General features: G+C 41.1%; 2 protein-coding genes across 3 annotated transcripts in view; both read right to left on the reverse strand.

Annotated features, from left to right (window-relative positions):
- Window positions 1–17,642, reverse strand: part of LOC109913838 (cadherin EGF LAG seven-pass G-type receptor 2-like) — a 990,249-nt gene that overhangs the window by 468,226 nt on the left and 504,381 nt on the right. The window lies entirely within an intron of this gene.
- Window positions 1–17,642, reverse strand: part of elapor1 (endosome-lysosome associated apoptosis and autophagy regulator 1) — a 126,949-nt gene that overhangs the window by 5,083 nt on the left and 104,224 nt on the right. For both annotated transcript variants that reach the window (XM_048612104.1, XM_048612105.1), the window contains 4 exons: window positions 11,944–12,045; window positions 9,459–9,585; window positions 7,774–7,952; window positions 5,709–5,874 (listed from right to left, as the gene is read on the reverse strand). In XM_048612104.1, the coding sequence (XP_048468061.1) occupies window positions 5,709–5,874; window positions 7,774–7,952; window positions 9,459–9,585; window positions 11,944–12,045 (574 nt within the window). The remainder of the gene's footprint in view (window positions 1–5,708; window positions 5,875–7,773; window positions 7,953–9,458; window positions 9,586–11,943; window positions 12,046–17,642) is intronic.

Below are 17,642 nucleotides of genomic sequence, written 5' to 3' on the forward strand. Positions count from 1 at the left end.
GGGCCTCGACCCTTCTTCTGAAAAAGGCTCCTCAGCACATCTGTCCTATTGTCTTTCAGCCCTCTTGATATGCATGCTAATATTGCATTTGTATTCCTCAAGCCAACTGAACCTACATGTTAACCTTAAGAGAATCCTGATCTAGGACTTCCAAATCCCCTTGTGCTTCAGATTTCTGAAAGCTTTCATGGTTAGAAAACAGTCTATGTCCCTATTCTTCCTATCAAAGTGTGTAACCTTGCACTTCCCCACATTGTATTCCTTCTGCCACTTCATTACCCAATCTCCTAGACTGTCCAAGTCCTTCTGCAGCCTCGCAACTTCCTCAGCACTACCTTGTCCGTCCACCTATTTTGTGTCATCTTAAAGTAACAATCTTCCAACTCAGAGATGAGAGTGCTTCTACTGAGCCAAGACTGCTGTTAATCTAATGTTTGATGAATCTCGATCATGCTGCAGGCAAAGTTTAATTAGCCATACTCAATTTGAGTGAACAGTACATAAAATCTCTATCTGTAAATATTTGTTAATGTTTACTCATAAAATGTTAATTGCTGTAAAGCCGCAGGATAATTTGGAAATCATTTATATGTTTTTTTCATATTCATTCATGGGATGTGAACCAGCATTAATGTTCATCCTTAGTTGCCCTGGAGAAGATGGTGGTGGGGTGCCTTCTTGAATCCCTGCAGTCCATGTGCTGTAGGTTGAGGAAAGGTCATTGATGAAGCAGCTGAACTGAGGAACTCCTGCAGAGTTGTCTGCAGCTGAGATGACTGACCTCCAACAATCATGACCATCTTCCTATGTGCCAGGTGCGACTTCAGCCAGTGGAGAGTTTGCCCCTGATACCCATTGATTCCAGTTTTGCCATGCTTCCTCAATGCCACACTTGGTCAAATCAGGAGCTGTGTGGCCCTGGCAGAACCCAAACTGGACATCACTGGCCAGGTCATTGCTGAGCAGGTGCAGCTCGATAGCACTATTGCTGACACCTTCCATCACATGATTAATGAATGACAGTGGACTGATGGGGTGGTAATTGGCCACAATGAATTTGTCCTGCTTTTTACATACAGGACATACCTGGGCAATTTTCCACATTGTTGGGTAAATGTCAGTGTGGTAACTGTACTGAAAGAGCTTGGCTAAGGGAGCAGCAAGTTCTGGAGTACAAGTCTTTAGTACTATTGCCTGAGTATTGCCAGGGCCCATAGCCTTTGCTGTATCAAGTGTCTCCAACTGTTTCTTGATATTGTGCGGAGAGAATTGATTTTGCTGAAGACTGGTATCTGTAATGCTGGGGACCATCCACTCAACACTTTTGGCTGAAAATTGCTGTGAATGCTTCAGTCTTATCTTTTCCACTGATGTGCTGGGGTCCTCTATTATTGAGGATGGGCATATTTGTGGAGCCTCCTCCTCCGGTGAATTGTTTAATTATCCACCACCATTCACAAGTGGATGTGGAAGGACTGCAGAGCTTACATCTGATCTGCTGGTTATGAACTTGCGTAGCTCTGTCCATCACTTGCTGCAAAGGCTATCTGGCAGGCAAGTATTCCTGTTTGGTAGCTTCAGCAGGTTGATACCTCATCTTCAGGTATGCCTGGTTGCTGCTCCTGGGATGCCCTCCTGCACTCTCCATTGAAACAGCATCGATCCTTTGGCCTGATGGTAATGGTTGAGTGGGGGATACACCTTGCCATTAAGTTACAGATTGTGCTAGGGTACAATTTTGCTGCTATTGATGGCCCACAGAGCCCTCATATATGCTCAGAATTCAGCTGCTAGGTCTGTTTGAAGTCTGTGCCAATTAGCACAGTAGAAGTGCCACGCAATACGATGGAGCGTATTCCTAATGTGAAGGCGGGATTTCATCTCCACAAGGACTGTCCGATTGTCACTCTTACTTATACTGTCAAGGACAGATGCATCTGCAGCTGGCAGATTGATAAGGAGATGAGGTCAAGTATGTTTTCCCTCTTGTTGGTTCCCTCGCCACCTGTTACAGACTCAGTCCAGCAGCAATGTCTTTTAGGATCCAACCAGCTCGATCAGTCATGCTGCTGCTGAGCCACTCTTGGTGACGGACATTGAAATTCCCCGCCCAGAGTACATTTTGCATCCTTGCCACCCTCAATGCTTTCTCCAAGTTTTGTTCAACATGGAGGCGTACCAGTTCATCAGCGGAGGGAGGGTGGTACGTGATAATCAGCAGGAGGTTTCCTTGCCTATGTTTAGCCTGAAGCCACGAGACTTCATGGGGTCTGGAGTCAATGTTGAGGACTCGTAGGACAACTCACTCCCGACTCCACAATGCTGTCACCACTGCTGGCCAAGTGGCCTAGACATTGTGGACTGGCTTAAACACTGAGGGCGGCTCCTCATTAGTTTTTGGTGACAGCCCACCCCTCTTCTTCGTTAGCTTGCCTCATTTTAATGTCTTGAATAACAGCCTTCAATTCCTAAGAGGTGAAACTCCTGTCTCTCTGTAGGAGAAATTCCAATCTCACAGATTCACTAATCCAATTGAAAGTTCAGCTGCTTCGCACATGGGCACCTCCAGCAGGGGCAGTGGCTAGGGACATGCATTTAGCAATGGACCTGGACTTGGAATATGCTTGGGGTCTTGTTGGGGCCAGACTAACAGAGCCTGGTAAGCACAGGTGGAGAAAACATTAAACACAATGGGGAGGGTAGGATGGATATGGTTGGGCAAAACTATGTGAAGGGTCTTTTGACTGATCCAGGGACCTGGGAGAAGATCTCTTTTCCCCCTTTAACTGACAACATGTACAGCCTTCGAACAGAGGGTAGACGTCTGAAAGATAGTAACAGATATTTAAGTGACAATACAGAATTCTGGGAGTTAGGTTTGGTGCTATAATGTTAAAATCAGGATCTATGTTTTCCCTCATACACTACACAGGTGTGTAGATTGCGTAAAGCAGGTGGAACATTCTTTGTGAAAATTAGATTACCAGCTCACTTGACTGGGTTTCACCTGCAATTTCACCTGCATTGCCATGAATAGTTATAGCATGGGGAAAAGTATATTGGAAGAACCTGGTCTTGCATGTCTGACTTCAAAACAGCACTGTCACTAGGGTTGATTGCTTGTCTGTCCCATTGCAGAAGAACATAGGTACAAAATGTCAGCGAATTGACAAGAAATTTAATAATTTCATACCGTCAGTAAACAACGTATTTTACTGTCACAGGTGTACATTCGAGTGCAACTTCTTAAGTCTAAGTACAAGCTATAGATAAAATGTTTTTATAAAAGTGCTGAATATGAACGGTGAAGGCATCGTGTTAGAATCGAGAAAGTTGTATGATGAAGAGTGAACAATGAGCATTCATTGCACTGTGGAACACAGGTATCCATATACTACATACACTTTTTAGTAAAATAAACAATTCATAGAGGTGATGAAAAATCTTGTTTATTATAGGTCATTGCAATATATGTGTGGTCTCTTGTTGTCTACATAGCTCCTGGTGAATCTTATTTAAATTCTTAGTTCTCGTTTATGAATTCCTCCGTGACTTCAGTCCACGCTTCTTCTAAGACCTTGTGATTCTCTGACTCTGGCTTCCTCAGCATCTCTCATCCTTGCCACTCTCTTTTTTAAGCAGGAAAACGTACAGGTGGCCAAGGCACTACACTTTGAAACTCGCAAAACCTAGGCCTTATTACTTCCTTCACCACTTTTAAAAGGTTTCTCAAAATGTAGCCCTTTAGTCAAAATGTTGGTCATGAGTGCTCTGAGCACCGCTGGAAAGGCTTCATCAAAAATAAACCTTTTCTCCAATATCAAACATATTATCAAGACTTTCTATTTCTACCTTAACATTGCTGGATATGCATTTAATGAAAATGAATTACAAATACAGTTTTCTGTTCTCATGAACATGGATTCTATTGGAATTTACTATTGTTCTAAACATTAAAATATTACAATATTGAAAAAAGTGAACCTATTAGTTTACACTTCCGCATTGTTCCTGTTTATAATCAATTTCCATAAATTATTAGCTCAATTTTACCGTCAGATGTATTTGTTTCTTTCCTGATCTATTGCTCACCATTGCTATCTAAGTGGAGGACACTGCGCTTCAGTCTAACATTGTGTTTCCTAGGTCAAAACATTCTTCTATACCAGAATCGTGTACATATGAAGGCTAAAAAAAAGTAGACAGTTCAAATGTAAAAATATGCATTAAAATATGAGAAAGGAACAGACAGAAATATATCACCAGACATTAGCAATGTCAATTAATTTCACAGTCCAAAGCTAATTGTTAAATAGTCAACGCAAGGGAAAGATCATTATTCCTCCTATCCAAGTGCATGACAAAATTAGTTTCATTAGTATATGCAATTCTAAAATATCCTTACAATGATCTAGGTCAGTGATAATGGTGCCAAAATAAATTGGAATAATGTAGACTCTCAGGCACAATCCCAAAAGTTTATCAATTGTTCTGTAGTTTTGAAGTTACCCGCAATTTGGTTCAAGTTGGAACAGTTTTTGCTTAAGTTACACGTGATCCAGACAACCAGAAAGATGCCATGTTCAAGTCAGTGCCTATGTTGTGTTAGCTGATCTTAAACAGCATGGCAATAGGAATACTACCAATGTCCTGAATGCTGTTGTGGGGGACCAGATCAAACAAGATGCCTGTTCATGATTTCTATCCAATTACTTCTTTTGCAAAGGGCTTAAATTGTAGACATCAGGTTGGATTGTGATTGGTCTTAATTATGACTCATGGAATCTCTACAGTGTGGAAACAGGCCATTCAGCCCAACAAGTCCACACTGAGTCTCCAAAGAGCATCCCACCCAGACACACTCCTCTACCCTATCCCTGTAACCCTGCATTTCCCACGGCTAATCCACCTAACCTACATATCCCTGGACACTACAGACAATTTAGCATGGCCAATCCACATAGCCTGTACATCTCTGGACTGTGGGAGGAAACCAGAGCACCAAGAGAAAACTCATGGGAGAATGTGAAAACTCCACACAGACAGTTATCCGAGGCCGGAATCAAACCTGGGTCCCTCGTGCTGTGAGGTAGCAGTGCTTACCACTGAGCCACCACACCGCCCCAGTTTTTTTTTTGCACAGTGAAACAGCCACCAGCAATAGCACCTAGACCACACATGAAGAATAGTCTGTTGGGCATAATAATGGAGAAGTGGTTACTTTCTATGAAGCTGTATCCGAATGTGAATTAGGAGCTTCAAGACACAGGAGAAAGAAAATGAAAGAATAAAAATAGTAAAAATTAAATGCTTTATGTACATTCTGCAACACAACAAAAAATGTATAGCCACATTTAAGTCATTAACTCAGTTTCAGGGTTCAAATTTATGGTGACATGTAATCTTGTAAATTTCTTACTTCTGGTTGGTTTTGTCTCGAACTACTGCAGTTCCATGATTTTCTATGTCACAGTTATAAACTGAAATTTCTACTGTTTCACAGTGCATGCAAAACTTGGCTTAATCCTGTTTTGTCCCAATGATTGGAAATTTCAATGACATAAATGAAAAAAAGTGCTTTTTGATTATACGGAGTTAAAATACAACTTAAATATTGAGCAGTTGTTAAGTATAAAAATTTAAAAAGTGTAGTAGCTAGTGCAACAAAACAGTATTCAGTACAGTTAAGTCATCAAATACCATCATACCTTAGTAGTAATTGACTTTATCTTTCCGAACAATGATTTCTTGCTCATAAAAATCAAATCGTCTTCCAGATCTTCACCTTCCATTATTGCACAGCTATCAACTGCTGGCAGTTCACCATCCTTTGCATTGGCATTGATCACCAGTTTGGAGTACTTGTACTCTAACCTAAACATAATTCAAGTACAAATGTGAACTGTTTATAATTATACTTTACACAGCTTTTAAAACTTTTGCCACCCAGAATGTTAAACAGAGAATCATTTTGGAAATTAGACATTTCCCAGTATTTTGAATTCTAATAATATCTGAAGGCTATATTTTACATGAGGAAATTTCCAGCACCATGCTATCTTTCAAGTACCCTTAGAGTTTCTGTATTCTTTATTATTTATTTGTTGAAATCTAGACTCTGTTAAAGCAGCTGATTACAGATATTACATACATGAGACACACTAACTAACTAACCTAAACGTGAATTAATTGTTCAAATAAAATATTTAGCATTTGATACCCCTAACAGACGCTTTGTTCGATTGTCTGTACCTGGCTTGTCCAACAACAGCACATGAGTCACAATTTGGCCTATCAATGAAGTCATACATGGCATGCAAAGTTGTTGTTCTAAATATTGGGAAATGTAACTAGAAGACTTTGAAAGTCCTCTACTCAGAAGATGGTCCTCTCTCACATTTGCTTCTGTTAGGATTGCTAGACTGGCCATTGCCTAATCCAATCTACTTTCACTATCAGTCTGGCCCAAAACAGCAGCAGAAAGCAGGGATTTTAATCCTGATGGATTTAAGAACTCTGCAAAGAAAGGCCTATTCAGACATTGCCTCACAGTCAACCTGACAATACTCAATGTACAGGAACCACAGAATGTCCACAATCTGTCCTTAAATCCATCACAAACAGCACCACCAGGAAACACCAGAATAATGACCAGGCAATCCAGGTGCTACTAAATTGCAGGTGCAATAATTTTATAAACTGAAAAAATACACCAAACCTAATGGAAAGAAAGCATGACTACAGACAAATACAAGGTTCAAAATTAAAAGTCCTGACCTAAGGAACAGAGGATGGGTAGAAAACGTGTAGAAAATTTAACAACTCTCTGGAACCCATGACGTACGTGGATTCTTTTGTGCAGTCAAGATGATCTACAACTCAAGCACAAAGACCACTTCACTGAGAGCTAAGGGGGTTGGCACTCAGTAAGGACAAAGGCTGTCAGCACGGATTGCAGGGAGCTCTTTGGGAGTCTCTGTCCTTGATGTGAGGGCCCTCAACCTCATTCAAGTACAGTGCACAGTTTTCTGCTGCTGCTGTTTGGGCCACACTGATGGCGATAGTAGACTGGATTAGGCAATGGTCAGTTTGGCATTCCTAACAGAAGCAAATGTGAGAGAGAGCATCAGCCTCTGATTGGAGGAGCAACCCCTTTTAACGTCATCTGGGTTTGATCTAAGAATGTTGAATAATTTTAAAAGCTTCAATTGAATAACCGCTCAGTCTCCTTTGCTCCAATTGTATTAATGACAACATTGAGACTTCTTCAAAATTGCATTATCCTGGTGAATTTACTGGGACAATTTACTGGGCTTTAATGAGACACCTAAAAATTACCCACAATGTTACAACTGTGGCCTAAAGATGGCTTAGTATGGATTCATTATTACATTATTGCTCTTTAATTTGTGCTCCTTTTACTAAAACACCTTGGCCTATTAGGGCTTAATCTGTCTGCACTTATATTTTCAAAGAAGTATTTTCACTGCTAGCTCTCTACATCTCTTTACAACTTTGGTCATTGTTCATTAGGTGTAAAATTTACTAAATTGCAGGTGCCATATTTTTATAAACAATCAAAACCAGCCAATGTTACATTCTCCTTTATTCTTGCCTAGTGCCCTAAACAAATCTCCCCTCCCATCTTGTTTCCCCTGTTTGCTAACCCATTACACAAAATTGTCCCTTTCTCTTCCCATTCCATAACCCCAATGATATTTATCCGAAAACATTGAACCAAAGCTCCCAACATATTAAATCTTATTTACTCACTTCTGATTTTTCTTATAAAAGTAGCATGTTGTGGCGATTAATAAGCAGGCTGTAATTGTCCCTGTGATTATTCCAATCTTCAAGAAGAAGTCCATTGTCTTGCAAGTTACCACTTTTTCGTTTGGCAATGAAACACCTTCTTTACATAATTTTGGTTCTGACCACACATAAGTAGTTTTCTGGAAGCAGAAATGGCAAGCAGCAGATATCATAAATAGTATTTATGGTTTCAACCGAACCCTAATACAATACCAATTTAAGTTTTTGTTAGATTGGACCCAATAATGTTACTCACTTCAGGAGCACATTCTCCATTGCATCAGCATAGCATTTTTAAAAATATACACCTTTCTGAGTTTGGCAACTCTGCTCAAGCACTGGGGAGATGAAATGCAGATTGATGATTACTTTGTAGAACATCTATGTCTATCCACAGAAATGACCCTAACCTTCTAGTTGCCTGCATACCACCGTGTTCCCTGACCGACATCTCTATTTCAGGCTTGTTGCAGTGCTCCAGTGAAGCTCAGCACAAGCTGGAAGAACAGCACCTCATTTTCTGCTTGGGGACCCTGCAGCCTTCAGGACTCAATACTGAGTTTAATAATTTTAGGTCCTGAACACTTTCTTCTGTGTCCTTGCCCCACCCCCAAACACCAAGCCCTGTTGTCATGTGGGGGTCTTTCATCACAAGCAATCCACTTTCACCCACTACTGGTCCTCATTAGTAGCTTGCCTTTCTCCTTGGCTGACTGTTATCCATTCCTTTGTCAGCCCAAATGCTGTTCTCTTTCTCTGGGCTCCATCTCCACCAATCTTTTCCTAGCTATAACCAGTCCTGAAGAAAAGCACCGGACCTAAAACGTGGACTCTGCTTTCTCCCCACAGACTGGCTAAATTTCTCCAGCTATTTCTGTTTTTATTTCAAATTTCCAGCATTCACAGTTCTTTCTTTTTTTTGTTTAGTTTTTTTTTGCCTTATGTGCTCTGACCCTTCCATACAAGGTCAGAAGAATTTGGAGCAGGATTTGGTTGCGTGAGCTCGTTTCACTTTTCAATAAGATTATGGCCAATCTGATTGTGGCCTTGACTCCACTTTCCTGCCTGATCTCCAAAACCCTGATTTGTTGATTGATCAAAAATCTGTCAAACTCAGCCTTGAATATACAATGAGTCAGCTGTTGGGGGATAAGTGAATTCCAATGATAAATGACCCATGAGGAGAAGGAATTTCTCCTCAGCTCTGTCCTAAATGAAGGATCCCTCAGTTTTTAACTTTGTCCCTTTCGTTCATTTCTCTATAATAAAATGATTCTGTCCCATTGCAAATTAAATATTACTGCACTTTAAAAGAATATTAATTTAGCCAAAATTAATTTAGGCAAACTAGCTTAAGGAGTGAAGGATCCCATCTGGTAGATTCACAATCCTATTATCTGGCAAAAACATGGCATTGTCAAACATTTGGTACAAAGGCTTCTGATCAATTCAATTAAAACTCCAGATGCAAACAGACGGATGCCTCCTTCCCCTAAACAAACCTCAAATGGAGCCTTCCATGGGAGATAAATGGAAGGAAACTTGACAAAATTAATCTCCATCCACTTTTCTATGGCTGATACCTATTAATTCGTCATCAGTAATCAGAAAATCTCCCCTGAAACATGTTTGTAAGAGAATCCTACCTGAATTCCATTAATACATGCTCCAATTATCTCGTGGTAATCACTTTTTGAACAAAGAGGACAGGCCTCTGCTGTTTCCCACAGGAAGTGGAAGGTGCACCCGTCACATGTTCCTTCTTGGCATTTTCTGTCAACAGAATAATATCGTTACTGTAAACAAGAAAGAAAATGATTTTTCTACAAGTGAATTGCAGAATGTTTCACCCACAAGAAGCTAACTTTTGTTGACATGACCAGAGCTGACATACTATTAATTGAACATTTATTGGGAGTTTAATTGCTTTTTTTTTCTATTCATTTTGTGGAATGTGGGTGTTGCTGGCTGGCCAGCATTTCTTGCCCATCCCTAGTTGCCCTTGAGAAGGTGGTGGTGAGCTGCCTTCTTGAACTGCTGCAGTCCTCCTGCTGTGGATTGACTCACAATGCTATTAGGGAGGGAATTTCAGGATTTTGACCCAGCGACAGTGAAGGAACGGTGATATATTTCCAAGTCAGGATGGTGAGTGACTTGAAGGGGAACTTTGAGGTGGTGGCATTCCCATATATCTGCTGCCCTTGTCCTTCTAGATGGACGTGGTTGTGGGTTTTGAAGGTGCTATCTGAGGATCTTTGGTGAATTTCTGCAGTGCATCTTGTCGATAGTACACACTGCTGCAGCTGAGCATCAGTGGTGGAGGGAGTGAATGCTTGTGGATGTGGTGCCAATCAAGCGGGCTGCTTTGTTCTGGATGGTGCCAAACTTCTTGAGTGTTGTTGGGGCTGCACTCATTCAGGCAAGTGGGGAGTATTCCATCACACTCCTGACTTGTGCCTTGTAGGTAGTGGACAGGCTTTGAGGAGTCAAGTGATCAGTTACTCGCCAAAGTATTCCCAGTTTCTGGCCTGCTTTTCTAGCCACTCTGTTAATGTGGTCAATCCAGTTGAGTTTCTGGTCAATGGTAACCCGCAAGATGTTGATAGTGGGGGATTCAGTGATGGTAACACCATTGAATGTCAAGGGACGATGGTTAGATTGTCTATTATTGGTGATGGTCATAGCCCGGCATTTGTGTGGCGTGAATGTCACTTGCCACTTGTCAGCCCAAGCCTGGATATTGTCCAGATCTTGTTGCATGTGAACATGGACTCCTTCAGAATCTGAGGAGTCATGAATGGTGCTGAACATTGTGCAATCATGAAGGCAACGGACATTAACTAGGGATTCATATGCACGTAAGACGCAGGCTGAAACCGTGAACGTTGTATTGGAGGTCCACGATATATATTATGTGACTCTGCAAACAAAAAAAGCTTATGAATGTATAAAGATTGAACTCTAGTTCTGTCCATCACTGCCTGCCTGTCTGAATTATAACATAACATATTTGGAATGACGGGAGTGGATTTTTCACTTTTCCTCATGTGTTTGATGTCCAATACAGCAATCATCTTTTTTCCACTGCTATTGCAATCTACCCATAGAAATAATACGTGTCCACACTTTTACTCTTAAAATAAATCAATAAAGCTCCATATATTTAAGAACAATATTCTGGCACTTTTTTCATAAATCTCATTGTTAATAGTTCCTTGAAGTTGACGCGGTTGAAGAACTTAGATGCCTAGAATTCATCTATTTTTGGGTTATCTTTTCTGCAACAAAAGCAGAAAGCTCCAGAGAAGCTCAGCACGTCTGGCAGCATCTGTCAAAGGAAAAACTGAATTAACATTATGAATCCAGTGACTCTTCATCAGAAGACAGTTTCTCCAGCAATTTGTTTTTGCTCCAGATTTCCAGAATCCTTTATCTTTATTTTGGGAATTCTTGCAAGTCCTGTTGCATTCTCAGGTTACCACTAGAGGTCACTTTAACAGCAGCCAGCAACAGTCTGGCTGCTTCATGTTCAAAGCTGTTTTTATTTGAAGTGCTGCGCTCGTCAACTATTATCACTATTTACGGTTCATCAATTATACAAATGTGGCACCACTGAGTATACACTTCACAACGAATGAAATTGTTGCTTTGGACTTCTTTGTGTACTTTTCCCATTCCCCACTCAGTGCTCTGCTTCTGTTGCTGTTTGTGAGGGTGACAATGGAAAACACCAGGTTTTCTCAAGGTAAAACATCCTATCGAGCTGAGCATTTACTGATTCATCATTCATACTGTTGGCTGATAGATTATCATCCACCATCTGGGTACAAATCCCGTTTCATTGTGATTTGAAGCAAAAGCTTCAGTTGCTATGACACAGAGCAGGAAATGATACATTATTTTTACATATGAATAATTCCTTGTGAGCAACATTCCCTTTTCACACATCAGTACCTGTACAGCTGAGAACTGCTAGCTTATTGCTGTTTTTATTATTATTGATTTAACCTCTGATTTGATTGAGAGATGCATTTATAAGAGTGTGCAGTATTACAACAAATGATCTAATTTTTGGTGTGAAGATGCATTCAACAACTGTACAAACATTTTAAAGAGAATAGGAAGCATTACCTTGGCACTGAAATGACTCCTGAGCCACCATTTGCAGGACTGCATCTCAATCTTACTGTGGACGTTCTCCCATTTTTGCAAGTCCGTGTTGATTCAGTAGACCTGTGTAACATAAATAAAGTCTCTTCTGATTTAATCTGTTCTGCAACATGCTAATGATGCACTTAAACTGAGCAGCCATTTGAAAATGTGAAGTGAACTAGTGGCAGCACTAAGCTAATGGACTGGGAGTTGGCAGGGAGTTAATAAAATGCAAAAATATGCTGCACTCCCAGTCAATTAATATGTGTATGCATAGGCTCGGTGGAAAGTACAGATGTGGATGGAAAATGAGGAGGGAACGAAATGTGATTGGTACACAAAACATATTGTTCAGAGTCCATAAGATAATAGCAGAATTATTCATTATGTGGAGTGCAAGGCTGTACTAGTTGTGAGTTAGTAATGAAAGGGTTTAAATGTAAGATCATTAGCACAGAATTGAGAATATATTTACAAATGTAGTGACTGGAATGTGGGCCAGGTGGATCTTATTGACTGAGATCCTTGATTGGAACTGTTAACCTGGGCCAATCAAGGAGTCCTGGCTGACAGATACAAACAAGGAATTCAGAGAGTCTCCTCATTCTAGGGACTGGCTGGGAGCTGGCTGCTCAGAGTCCATGTACTGTGCACATGTAAATAAAGGGTGACTTGGTGATGAGACACCAGCCTCTGTGCAGTTACTTCAATAAAGGTATTTACATACAAAAAATGTATGAATGTAAAAAACAAGATAGCAGTTTTTGTATGGAGTGTACAGCTTAGCAACCAGCCAATTGATCCAACAGGTCTGTGCTAGTGCCTCGGTTCCACCCATGCCTCCTTCCGGTCCTAGTCTCTAACCCTTTCAGCATGACCTTCTTTTCCTTTCTCCCTTGTACTTACCTGGCCACCTCTTAAATTCATTGATGCTATTTCCCTTAACTACTCCTTGCGGTAGCATGCTCCACATTCTAATCACTCTCTGGATGAAATAGTTTATCCCAACTTCCCTGCTGAGTTTACTAGTAACAATTATATATATATGAGCCCCTAATTTGGAATTCTTCATAAATATAAGCATTTTTTCCATGTTAACCCTGTCAAACTCTTTCATAATTTTAATGGCCTCTGTTATGTTACCATTTTCTCATCTTTCTCATCAGAAAAATTGGTGAAAGCAGAAGCAATAATGGCATCCAAAAGGAAAATGAATAAGTATTTGAAAAAGACATTTTTAATAAGCTTGGGAAAGGGACAGGGAAAAGTGGAGAGCTCTTTCAAACAGCTTGCAACAGCATGGCAGCCTGAATGTCTTCCTTCTGTTCTTTTGATTCTCTGTTTCACTTGAAAAATAGCAAACGAGGTGGTTTTCGTTGGACTTCTGAGCTGACTGCCTAATTCCACACCAGAACACGTTGAAGAGCATGTGACCCAAATCGAAAGGATCCATGTTTTTTGGCGCTCCGAACAAAAAAAAACATTTGAAACTGAAACCCACAATGTTATGTAACATGCCTCGAAATGGAATAACCAGCACGTGCCAGAACAACTGCGAAATCCAACCAGAAATCACTTTGCATCCGTCAATTTTGGTTGTGATTCACCAGGAAGAGTCACCCCATGGACTGGAGACTGATTGCCTGAAGTGGCTCACTGCAACCTTCGTGCATTGCAGGAGTATTGTTATAGTTGCTGTGCTGTGTTATTTTGGCACTGGTGTTGAATATATATTAGACTCACCAGAACAAACCTGAATGACAGCTTGCCTGTGGATGTGACACTAGAGCTTGCTAAATATTTACTATGATGTTTTGAAAGCTGGAAATTACCCACTTGTAAATGAAAATCTATTTATTGTGCAAATGTTCATTGTTCCTTTCTATTATTTGCGCAAAAAAGTTATACAGATAATATCTCTACAATAAACATGGAGAAATGTGATGGAGACCCTGACTGCCTGGAAGCGTGATCCTGATGCATACTTGATGCAAGGTGCCTGCGCTGCCAATAGCCTTCCAGCCGTGCAGTCTATTTCCAAACTGAAATAGTCTGCACAGGCATAAACAAGAAAGAAGCTGGCAGCAAACTGACAACAGCCAGTGTTACCGAAAGCTGACAAAAATGGACCTTCAGGACAAAATTGATGGAGAGGAGGAGATGGAACTGGCTGTGCCAACAGAACAAGCCTCCAGCTTTGACTGTGGACAATAGGCAATGGAAAGAAAACACCTGCATTAATATTGCCTTGAGCCAGCTGCACAGGCACATTGTTCTCACTCCATTTGTCAGGCACTCCTCCTCAGTTTCTCACTGGTCAGTCAGTCATTCACTCTTCACTCCGTCACAGTCCCTGATCAGTCCATCAGTCGGTCACGCACCCCTCACTCACAGCCACTCCTCCTCACTCAGCTGCAGGAGCAGTGCTAAAATCAGTTGAGTTGGCTGACTCAAGGGGCGAGGAGAGAGGGGGCTACGGAAGCAGGGGCCAGAGTGGGTGAGGAGAGCAGAGGCTGAAAGAATTAGGCAAGCATGGCCAGAAGGGGTGAGAATGGCCAAAGTGAACAAGGGCAAGGCTGAGGGGAGCAAGGACCAACAAGAGCTGAGAGAAACAACAGGGTAGGGAGAGCCCCAAAGAAGCGAGGGGTAAGTGGGGGCTGGTGGTGGTAAGCATGGTGATGCGGTGGAACTGAGAGTTCTGGTTCAGTTTTGAAATCTTTAGTGCTGATTTACATTGTTACCTTGAATACCCTTTTGTTTTTGTTTCTGTCTCATTTTGCTTCTTGGTCTGTTCATCAGTCAGTGTGACCTGTGAAACACCATACATCTCTTCTGGTATTTAAGGAATATCAGTCCAAGCTTTTGATTTTGCTTCTGCTGCATTGAATGGCTTTAGATTTGTGTTTACGTTCTGAAATTCCAAGTCTTCATTGTTGCCGTTGTATTGAACTCTCAGGTTAAGATGCATCATTCCAACACAGAGCCTCAACTTCTTCCAGGATTTCATTTCTGGATCACTATATGGTACAAAGTTACTCAGGTCTGTGAAGCTCAACATATTGTAGGAATCCCCAATTGGCTCATATTAATACAATGTTCTTATTTTGCTCTCTTCATTGCAGTACTAAATGACATTTTCTACCTTTAGCTTGGCATTGCCAACCTTCTCTAAGATGTAGAGTGAATCATCCAAATCTTCAACCAACAATTCTGTAGCAGCATGCTTCATTTGTAAGAACTGTCATCTGGCATCTCTGGAACAATCAAGTCAATAAGCTTTATCGAATATTTGTCTTCTTCCTGGCTAAACACTTGTGTGGAAAGTAGTTTAGCTTATTGAAGTTAAAACACTGGTATCTCCATGCTGGGCATGGGTTCTTTTCTTGTTTTTGATGACCTCTGGAATATTTGCAAATTATCTTTCAGCCTTGATCTTTCTGTGGGCTCTCTTGTGGATACTTGTTGCTTTTCTCCACAGTGCTGTGCTTGACATATCTCGCTGTTTTTCAACACAGTGGAAAATGTGTGATTTGGCTGCAGCAGTCTGATGTGGCATTACTTGTGTTATCCCTCTTCATATAAGAATCTAGATATGGGTAACAAAGTATTGAAAGACCCAACAGATATTTATTGCATCTCACTAACATTAGTGGTAGGCAAGCTACTGGAGAGGATACTGAGGGCAGGATAAACTAACATTTGGATAGTCGAGGTCTGATTAGGGATTGTCAGCATGGATTTGTGCGTGGCAAGTCATGTCTGACAAATCTTTTAGAGTTTTTTGAAGAGATAACTGAGAGGTGAGATGAAGGTCGGGCAGTGGCTGTTGTCTATATGGACTTTAGTAAGGTCTTTGACAAGGTCCCGCAAGGCAGACTAATCATGAAGGTTAGGTCGCATGGGATGCAAGGAGAGCTAGCTAACTGGGATTTAAAATTGGCTCAATGGTAGGAAGCAGAGGGTGATGATTGAAGGTTGTTTCTCAGAGGCCTGTGACTAGTGGTGTGCCACAGGGGTTGGTGCTGGGACCTTTGTTATTTGTTGTTTACATAAATCATCTGGATGTGAATGTACAAGGCATTATTAATAAGTTTGCAGATGATATAAAATTAGGAGGTTACTTTGATAGTGAGGTAGGTTATCAAAATTATACAAGGATCTTGATCAGATGGGAAAGTGGGCTGAGATTGGCAAATGCATTTCAAAAAAGATAAGTGTGGGGTTTTGTGCTTTGGAAAGTCAAACCAAGGTAGGACTTATACAGTAAATGGTAAGGTCCTGAGGAGTGCTGTGGAACAGTGGGACCTAGGAATACAAGTATATGGTTCGTTGACAGCATCGTCACAGGTAAACAGGGTGGTAAGGAAGGCATTTAGCATGCTGGCCTTCATTGGTTGAGGCATTGAGTATAAGAGTTAGGATGTTATGTTACAGTTGTATAAGTTGTTGGTGAGGCTGCACTTTGAGTATTGTGTACAGTTTTGGTCACTCTGTTATAGGAAAGACATAGTTAAACGGGAAAGTGCGCAAAAAAGATTTACGAGGGTGTTGCCAGGACTAGTAGGCCTGAGTTATAGGGAGAGGTTGGCCAGGATAGGACTTTATTCCTTGGAACGTAGGAGAATGAGGGGTGACCTTATAGAGGTGTATAAAATCATGAGAGGTATAGATAGGATGAACGCATATAGTCTTTTTCCCAGAGATGGCGAACTGAAACTAGAGGACATTGATTTAAGGTGAGAGAGGATAGATTTAAGAAGGACCTGAGGGGCAACTTCTTCATGCAGACAGTGGTGCATATGGAATGGGCTGCCAGGGAAAGTGATTGAGGCAGGTACAATAGCAACATTTTTTTTAAAATGTGGATAGGTACATGGATGGGAAGGGTTGAGAGGAATATGGACTAAATGCGGACAATTGGAACTAGCTGAGTGGGCACCATGGTCAGCAAGGACCAGTTTGGGCTGAAGGGCCTGTTTCTTCCTGGATTACTCTATGACTCGAATATATACTAATATTACATTCAAAGGCAATTCTGTGTCTGTGCTGAAATTAGTCTATTCAGCTAACAATGTCCATCATTATGACATACTACTAGTGAGCCACCTTTTTACACCTTTGGATCACATTCTACAATGCAGTGATGGTATGATGAGCATGTCTCTTTGTGGTATATTTCATGGGGACGTGGTGTTGCAGTGGTAGTGTCCCTAGACTAGGAATCCAAAATCCCAGGTTAATGTTCTGGGGATCAAAAAACAGAAATTTTTGGAGAACTTCAGCAAATCTGGCAGCATCTGTGGCAAGAAAGCAGGGTTAACAATTTGATCCTTTTTCAGAACTGTTATGAAGAAAGGTCTCTGGACTCGAAATGTTAACTCGGTTTCTCTCTCCACAGAAGCTGCTGGGCTGGCTGAGTTTCTCTGTAAATTTCTGTTTTTGTTTCAGACCTTCAGCATCCGCAATTCAAATGTACTGGGGTCATGAAAGCAGATCCCACTGTGGCAACAAGTGAAATCTGAATTCAATAAAATCTGTTTCAGAGATAGTAGGAACTGCAGATGCTGGAGAGTCTGAGATAACAAGGTGTAGAGCTGGATGAACACAGCAGGCCAAGCAGCATCGGAGGAGCAGGAAGGCTGACGTTTCGGGCCTAGACCCTTCTTCAGAAAAGATTT

The sequence above is a fragment of the Rhincodon typus genome, chromosome 25 (genome assembly GCF_021869965.1).
Source record: "Rhincodon typus isolate 14 chromosome 25, sRhiTyp1.1, whole genome shotgun sequence".
Lineage (NCBI taxonomy): Eukaryota > Metazoa > Chordata > Chondrichthyes > Orectolobiformes > Rhincodontidae > Rhincodon > Rhincodon typus.